This window comes from Photinus pyralis, unplaced genomic scaffold (genome assembly GCF_008802855.1).
Source record: "Photinus pyralis isolate 1611_PpyrPB1 unplaced genomic scaffold, Ppyr1.3 Ppyr1.4_LG8, whole genome shotgun sequence".
NCBI classification, from domain to species: Eukaryota; Metazoa; Arthropoda; class Insecta; order Coleoptera; family Lampyridae; genus Photinus; species Photinus pyralis.
The window spans coordinates 14,778,413-14,787,144 of NW_022170819.1; the positions used below are offsets into that span (position 1 = coordinate 14,778,413).

The 8,732-nt window shown below is 38.1% G+C and overlaps 2 protein-coding genes across 2 annotated transcripts; both read left to right on the plus strand.

The window, feature by feature from the left end:
* The first annotated feature begins 1,440 nt into the window (after window positions 1-1,440).
* On the plus strand, window positions 1,441-2,626 carry LOC116177687. The gene has a single exon (XM_031496735.1). The coding sequence runs from the start codon at window positions 1,480-1,482 to the stop codon at window positions 2,512-2,514; it is 1,035 nt and encodes a 344-aa protein (XP_031352595.1). The 5' UTR covers window positions 1,441-1,479; the 3' UTR covers window positions 2,515-2,626.
* Window positions 2,627-4,524: 1,898 nt separating this feature from the next.
* LOC116177689 (Golgi to ER traffic protein 4 homolog) lies at window positions 4,525-6,650 on the plus strand. The gene is made up of 5 exons (XM_031496737.1): window positions 4,525-4,724; window positions 4,809-4,887; window positions 4,942-5,148; window positions 5,757-6,064; window positions 6,116-6,650. Exons 1-5 carry the CDS (start codon window positions 4,612-4,614, stop codon window positions 6,375-6,377), a joined length of 969 nt encoding a protein of 322 aa, XP_031352597.1. The 5' UTR covers window positions 4,525-4,611; the 3' UTR covers window positions 6,378-6,650.
* Window positions 6,651-8,732: the final 2,082 nt, after the last annotated feature.

Below are 8,732 nucleotides of genomic sequence, written 5' to 3' on the forward strand. Positions count from 1 at the left end.
GTTCATCACCATTTCTTGTCACTTCAGCTCATTCCACGAAAATCTTGGGGTGTGTGTGTGTGTGTGTGTATAGTATACCTATATTGGATTATAAATGGGTTACATCATAGACGGGCGAATCGTGTGCGAGGAATATTCGCCATTGAAAGTTCAGGCTTATCTTCTTAACTGGGCGAATATTTCGGGAGCGAATTTACCGGGCCGAATTTTCTGGGGCGAATCTTCCTACAACCGGGCAAATACTTTATGTCTATTGCGCTTGCTTTTATGCACAACAATAATCGACACCCACCGATGTGAAACTCTTTATTTTCTACACTTTTGATATGCTTATTACATTTAAATCTGCACATTTGGACTTTCACTACAAGCGAAAGTCGTTTCGCCTTTTGTTTTCTTTTCAGTCCGCGATTAACTCATCCAGCAACCGAAGAATAATAATCTCATCATTTGAAAGGACGTTAGAGAGACAGAGAAAGCCAAAATAAAACTCGGAAATGTATAAATATCTTCATTTAACGTAACGATCGATTCGTGATTTTCTCAAGTAACGAGAGTCGATATAATGATATTTAATTGTCCATGAAATAAACTAGCGATCTAGACGCAGTAGTTCGAAGGTATTTCCTGCCATTGCGAAAGACATTATTTGCGACAGCAGCGTTCTGCTTGACGGTACGGATGCGGTCGCCACAATTTATTTTGCGGTACTATCGAATGGATTAATTAAATTCACTATAACAAAAATTAAGGTCAAATTTGTTGTTTTAATTATCCATTTGGTTCATTAATAGAAAAAGCAATGAGTGGAATCGCCCACGTCTGTCCATGACTCGTTTCTTATGAGGTAAGATCTGTTATGAAAGTTAAATGTAGGCACCATATCTAATAACAAGTAGACACCAGGAACTGTTCACACCTTGATACGAATGTTGTACATTTTCTTTAAATGTTGAAAAATATCAGGAAGTATTTATGGAAAATACCGAGTGATCATAAGTGGTTGATGACAGTTCGAATTTTTCGCATTCATTATGTTGGTAACAGATAACTGTAATTTATTGTAATCAAAAACAAAAAAGATAATAACAGTTTTTTTTCATGGAGCTAGCTTGTAAAAAGCTACGGAAAAAAAAGCCAAAAAATATGCTCTCCATGGGTGACCATGGGATAAGGGAACTATTAGTTTAACATTTTTGAAACTGCATTTTAGACTATGCAGTTTCTCTATCTGCGTGCAGGTGTTTGGTTGCGGAGACAGGAAACAATATGAGACTTGGGGGTTGATTCAAATATTTCCCTAAGACTGCGTTACACTATAAATCTCGTCCGTCCCTACGGGATTCTGCTTAATTATTTCCGGGTAATTGAGTTGTCCCCTACAGCGGCGTTAGACAACATTTCAAGCGTCCGTAGCATATTTTTCGTGTCTTAATCTAAAAGCGCCAGAAGCCGCATTAGATATGTTTACATAACCATATGCAACAAACCAGATGTATACTAATTAAATGTACCTTGGTTTCAGGATGCAAGCAAGAGCCATTATGCCTTAAGTGTGGTTCCGCCGGATGCATTAAATGCCCCCACTTGATAGTTTATTCCACTCGAAAGTGCGTTGACAGCTGTCCTTCGGGGTACCAGATTCAATGGAGCAAGAGTTTGGATTATATGGGACAAACGTGTACGCAAACCAGCACCTCCATAGGTCTTTCACCTGCCAGCTTATCAATTCTAGTAGGGGTTCTTTGCGGAATTATTTTTAGTGTGTTTATTGTGACTTTCGCCGTTTTTTATCTAAGGCGTAAACGTAGCTATCTACATTACGTTATCGAAACTAGTTCGGATGTGGATGATTCGCCGGAAAAGCGGGACTTTATCAAACAACTGGAACACTTTAGACCGTACGCCAGAACGTTCTTAGAAATGTTAAACGATACCAGAAGACAAGTCAGAGAGTTACATTCTGAGGCTGATAATACGGCCGCCTCCGCGTATAAACCGGTAATAAGAGACTTGGCTAAAATACTTTTACTTTTGAATCGTCCCGTCGAAGTGCTTGCGGTTCCCGACGACTGGGAGCGTTTGCACAGGTGGGCCGAGAAGCTTCTGCGCAGACACGGACAAATGGGCGACGTCTCCCAAAGTCAAGTGAACCAATTGATCAAATTCCTACAGACGCCTTCAATATCAAAGGATCCCGAAGAATACTCGAGGGCCAGTACGACGTTGTCGACCTTTAAACCGGACCAAAACTACGGATCCTCGCCCAGCTTAACAGGGCAACCATTAAAGAATTTTAGTGATAGTGCGGATAGCGGTAACTTCACATCTCCCTTAAATCCTCAGTGGCAGTTCAATTATCCGGTTATGAGTAATAAACATTTTAATTCCTCCCAGTTTATACCATCCCAGTGGAAAAGTAGTAGGGAGTACCTCAATAATCCGTATCTCTTGGAGGACGACTTTCTTCAGCTGGGCTTTCGCCCACAAGACGAAATTACAACCGAATTATGACGTCTTTTTTTCGTCGTACCGCTGCACTAGTCATTCTTTACTTTAGTAATTTATGCAAGCATGTAATTTGTACATTCTCAAATTTTTGTAAATATTAAAGAGTACTGTGTAATTGTTTTGTTTTTGTATTGCAGCCTTGTTTTGGTATAGCCTTCATCAGCATCTTCAATTTTTTTTTCCAGGAGGCAACAAAACTTGAGCGAATTAAAAATAAAGAATCGAGTGCATTTTAGGGAGGTTAATACATGACAATAAATTTCATTTTATATTTTACGCATTCTTCCGTGCATCTTTCTCGCTAATAAAAAGCTACTAGCTACAAATCATCTGATTGGTTAGAATTCGAAACATCATCACGCTGATTGGTCGAATATGTATAGCGAGTGTATTAACCTTTATAAAAATACTGCAAAAATGGTGCAATCCAGACCTTCTAACCGCCGCCTTTTGAGGCTATTTGCCCTGAAAGTTTTTATGTCACCAGGAGAGGTTTCGTCCAAACGTTCCTGTTATCCTTTATGTCCTCTTCGGCATTTCGTTTTTTAAGCATTCGTTTCGATCACACCAACCGCGTCTACGCGATTCATTTTGCCTTTTTGGGAACCTACTCTCCTCCGATACGCCGTTTTCGAGATATTCGCATTTTGACCTCGCCAATGAATATATTTCTTCCAGGCGCCCCAATCGCTCTTTGTGGTACCCTATGGTTTCGTCTCGATGGAGGTTTTCCCCTGGTATCGCCTTGTTGTGTGCGTAATCCCTATATTCATTTGCATTTTATTCAGTTCCCTTCCCGACTATGTCTCACGCCCCAACACAAACGAACCGATAACATAACGTAGGAGTTCATTCGTGCCACCCATATCGAACCGACTACTACTAAGATTCAAAAGTGCTGCGAAACCTCCGTCGTTGCGACTTGAAAGTAGGTGGCTCTGCTCGTCGTTTTTCCCCAGAGATATTCCCTAGAGTTGCCAACTCTGTAAGTATAGGATAGATCACGATTGCAGTGACGGCTTCGGGGCACCCTTAGGATCATTATCTTCTCAAGAAAATGAATTTCGTTCTAAAGTCAAGCAAATTATACCAATTGTCGCCATTCATACCGACATTTGTTTGCAAAATTCGCTTTCCATATCCATGACGAAGAGCAGCACCCAATGTCATTCCCTAGAGATGGGTACGCTGTTCAAATGCAGATTATAGAAACCCTGTCTTTTATACCGAAATAGACTACTTGGGTCCCATCGAAGTATCGATAGGAAGACGTCACAAAAAGAGGTGGGTGGCGATACATTCGAGTTATACACAACATGGACGTACTGGCACCAAAACGTTCACCATGCCCAAGAGAATTTTGTTAGAATCGCGATACAAATTTCATTGGTACGCCAAAATCGCTGCCGGTTCAAAACAAAATTCAGGCAACAATCAATTCGATTCAACATGGAAGAAAGTGGTAATTCAACACACCCAGAGCGCCTTATATGGAATGTTGTTGGGAAAGGTTGCTAAGATCCGTCAAGCAAGCATGAGCAATGTCCGGAGAAATACGAATAGGCGGAATAGGTAAAAAAAACTATTATATCGAACACGTGATAAAATCCCGCTTCTCCTTCTGACCCCAGACAATTCTTTCGCCTTGGCGGAGACTTCTATACATTCATCACTCCGGAATGAGAATTTCTTCCGAAAATATAATAGCGACATAGTCAAAAATTAGTTTGGAACCGGAATAGAAAAGAACCAGAACTAATTGCATTTATAGGCCCCGCACTTGGCGAAATCTGTTTTATACCTGTTGCTCTTAAATTTTGGTTCTAAAGTGTTGGTGTGATTTGTAAAACACTCGAACAAAAGCATAAGATAAAATCACTCCGGCTTATTTACATATCGTTACACTTTATGCACACCCCTTAAAGGGATGTTACAAGCCATTAACTAGTAGGACACACTGTATAGCACTTTAATATACCGTTGGCGACACTGAATTAAACAGAACTGCCAACATATTGTTCGGCCGTCCACAAAATCACCAAAAGTAAAAATACACAGCAAAAAAATTGTTTTCTTCGATTAGGTTCTTCTGTAAAAGTTATGGCTGCACAGGGAGTCCGAGGTGTTTCTAGAGTAATCGAAAAATTAGAAAATTCAATTAAAGATGGCAATTACTACGAGGCACATCAAATGTACAGAACCATATACTTCAGGTACAAACATAACGTGACACTTTTAACCTCACCTTTGATCAACATTTTCAAGCCCTTTTTTACGTTTTAATTAAAACATTTTAGGTATCTGGCCCAGAAGAAGTACGAAGAACTACTCGACATGCTATTTAAAGGTGCTTTACTATTCCTAGAACGCGATCAGGTATCGAAAAACGTTCGTGTCACCGTTTGCAATGTTATCATGGTCGCTTTTTAGCAAATTAGCGGCGCAGATTTGGCGATATTATTAGTTGAGGTTCTAGTCAAGTCGGATTCGACTAATTATACAGAGTGGACACCGAAGTTGTGTAAAATATTCGCAAAGATTAGTACGACATATCCTGAAAGAGATACGTTTATAGCGAGTGCTATTCGTTGGTCCGCCAAGGGTGGTAAGACACAGGGGCATCCGTTTTTACATCAGGTATGATTAGTTTCGTAAAGGTTGATTAATTGATCGCTTACTAGCCCTATATTGGTATATTTGTCTCACCATTGACACCGCTATTTCTATCATTATGAGTAATTTATATACAGAGTGTTAAGTTCATGCATGAACTTTTTAGCATATTTCTCGAGAGAAAATTGTCTGCGCTATAAAAATGAAATTTTCGTAAATTAGGCAACCAACATCACTAATAAGTCAATAGATGGCAGTGTGTCATGAAAGCCTTTTAAGTAAAGCTTACATTTACGTTTTCAAGGGTATCTTTAATAGCATTTATTAACCTTTGAGCCTTTAAAGAGTCCTAGTCTACTCTTCAATAGTGTTTAAGAGATGCACCTTCAAAAGTTTTTATGCGTCCTTTCCGATCTTTAAAGCCTTTATGGTTCATTGAAGGGCCTTAAGCATCAAAGAGTTCCCAAGAATCTTTCATAAGATTTAACATCATAGCCTTAAGGTTTAGGGAACTAATCCATTGAATGTTCGTGCAAAATTTCAAAGGTTTTCTAGTTTGCAGGAAATTATATTCCTATATGTCTGTTATGTATTAATTCACAAAATTTAAATGTGTTTCTTGTTTGTTTTAGGGTATCGCTCAAGTATATTGGAACGAGAAAAACTATATAAACGCGAGACACCACTATATTTATTCGAAGGACGGACTTGGCTGTGCTAAACTACTTATTGAATTTCAAGTCACTCAAGGCTTTAGTTACGAGGAAGACCTGTTCATCACCCAAGCGGTTTTACAGTATTTGTGCCTGCAGAATAAAGTGACGGCTAGCCAGACCTTCAATAATTATACAAAGGAACATCCGAGAATAAGGAAAAGTCGTCCGCCGTACCTGCTGCCCCTCTTGAACTTCATATGGTTTCTACTGCAAGCAGTCGAAAGGCAAGTGTACCGTGATGCGGACACGTGTTGACCTCTGACTTTTGATTATAGCCAGAAACTATCGACTTTCACCGTTCTATGTGAGCAATACGAACCGTCCATTAAAAGGGATCCATGTTACATGCAATACTTGGATAAAATTGGGCAAATTTTTTTCGGTTTAAAACCGCCACCACAGCAACGAAGAGGGTTCTTTGGAAATTTTTTACATAGCTTCCTTAGCGGTTTAGATGACGACAGTGATGATGATAATTCGGTACAAGCATCGCCTTCCACCAGTAGACTTTTAACAGAAAATACAGACTTAGATTAATATTATCATTTCCGTTGTATAGTGTACATTTTAATCTGACTGAAGTACTTTTTTTTGTTTGTTTTTCAAGATAATCTCAATTAAGTTATCTGACAACAGCTGAAACGACGTAATAATAATATAGTACAACTGTAAAATATCACAATCTAAACGAAATAACAAGTACAGTCAAAATTTTCTTTACTAAAATTATTTACTGTGTTAATTATTACACAAGCCGAAATAGCGGAATTTGGATTGTAATAAACTTATTTATTTACACTGTTTAAAGATTTGCTTGCTTTTCTTAAAAAATTTCTTGAAACCTTTTCAAACAAAAAATAAAATTGATCTCTACTGTAGGTGCACACAATGAAATTTATCTGCTGACAAATTAACATCAAATCGTACACTTCTGCCGCTAGCACAGATACCACCCTCTCACCTGCGCGATTTTGCACAAAATCTTTTCAGCTTTGATGGTAAAAAAAATATATATGTGAACCAAAGACAAAGAGACAAGGTAAAATCATCTATGTACACAACAGTAGGTTGTAGAAATCTGTTTTCAGATTGTGTAGCAGCTTCAATGGAGGCGGTGCGTGGAATACAGTTTTGACAAAAGGTAAAAAAAAAATAAAACGGGGGGATTTCCAACATTAATTGGTGAGGTGGTCTATACTGTATGCAAGATCGGTCATTTCTCGTGTACAGCATTGGTACTCTTTAGCGTGTGGTTAGACTGTTCTTTTATGTGTTGGGACGTGAGACATAATCGGGAATGAAATTGAATAAAATGCAGAATTTTGTGCGTAAAAAAGATAAGAACAAATAAATACACACACACAACAAGCCGATACCAGAACTTTGGGAGGGGAAAGCTGTCTGCGCCTGGAGAGCACGAACGTTGGTAATGTTTCGCATCTTGTTTTTAATGGCGATCACGAAAGCATCAATCCGTAGATGTTTGTTATTTTTTTGTGTTATTTAATGCATTTCTTTATAACATGTGTTTTGTATGCAACTTTTTTTGTGAGTTTCAATCTTTGTTCTTGAAATTGATTTGATTTAACCGTAATGCAGAATCACATATTTGATACCGTTAACCTTTTGTTTGAAATCGTTTACGCTTTTGGCGTAATGTTTGCTTAATTTATGTTGATGTTTTGATTACATGATCGTGACCAGAAGTAATATACATATATATTTTGATTATTTGTTTTAAACGTGGAAATTATGTAATAGGGACATCCCGACTACATTTTTTATTCCTGATCTACAAAGTACATTAAAAATAAAAATACCCGTGTGAGAGGTTCCACCCTGTATATACGACTTACGACGATACATACATTTTTGAGAGTTGGCAACCATGCAATTTCTAGGTTCTAGGTGGAAAATAAGGTAAAGTATACCTTAGTGGAAAAAAGCTGCCTGCGCCATCTAAAAAGCACGCACGGGGGTTACGTTTGGCATCTTGTCTTGAATGGCGGTCTTGAACGCGTCGCTCCATAAATGTTTGTTGTTATTTTGTGTTGTTTAATGCAGGTAGTAATTTTTGCATTTTTTTATATGGTGTTTTGTATGCCACATTTTATATTTTTTGTGTTTCAATCTTTGTTTTTGAAATTTACTTGGTTTAACCGCAATGGAGAATCACATATGTGTTACCGGTATGCTATTGTTTGTAATTGTTTACGTTTTTGGTGTACCGCCTGCGTCAAATTTGAGTTACAACACCTAATTCCGTGATTGTCTTCGACATTGAACTGTAGGCTCGAAACCAGAGACCCGGACCCAAATGAAATATCGGTTCCGGTTCTGTTTATATTTAAGCGAAAATAATTATAACGATTCCGGTTCGGTTTCGGTTCTAAAAAGAAATAACGGTTCGGTTCTGCGCATTTTTTTCGGTTCATAACGGTTATTTTCGGTTCTAGTTTTTCAGAAATTATAAGAACGTGATTTGTTAATTAATTGGTGTGAAGAAAATGTCATGAATACCAAAACGTGACGTATCGTCAGTGTAGCTAATTTATAACGACAATGGAAATAAACAAGGAAGAGGGAAATATGTATTTACACTTAATTTATTACTAAAAAACAGAAAATTTTATTTTCTAAAACCTCACCCCTCCTTTTTTATTTTTTTTTAAGTAGTGGCTAAATTAGCGCCACCGCCACCCGTAATGCCTTCAATTTCGACACCTAAAAATTTATAATCCACCGATGGCAATCATAGAGTAATATTTTATCAATTTTCAGGACGTGGTTGCCGGCGCGTCCTTCAACTTCCAATAACCTGTTAAAGAACCGTAAAAACGAAAAAGAACCGAAAAAAGTAATATGGGTTCCGGTTCTCAATACGTTTCCATT

Excerpts from the sequence above, each read along its gene's own strand:
- LOC116177687 (XM_031496735.1), top strand. The coding sequence starts at position 1,480 with ATGCAACAAACCAGATGTATACTAATTAAATGTACCTTGGTTTCAGGA.
- LOC116177689 (XM_031496737.1), top strand. The coding sequence starts at position 4,612 with ATGGCTGCACAGGGAGTCCGAGGTGTTTCTAGAGTAATCGAAAAATTA. Across the intron at positions 5,149-5,756 it reads GGCATCCGTTTTTACATCAG|GGTATCGCTCAAGTATATTG; the intron begins GTATGATTAGTT and ends TGTTTGTTTTAG. Across the intron at positions 6,065-6,115 it reads CTACTGCAAGCAGTCGAAAG|CCAGAAACTATCGACTTTCA; the intron begins GCAAGTGTACCG and ends TTTTGATTATAG.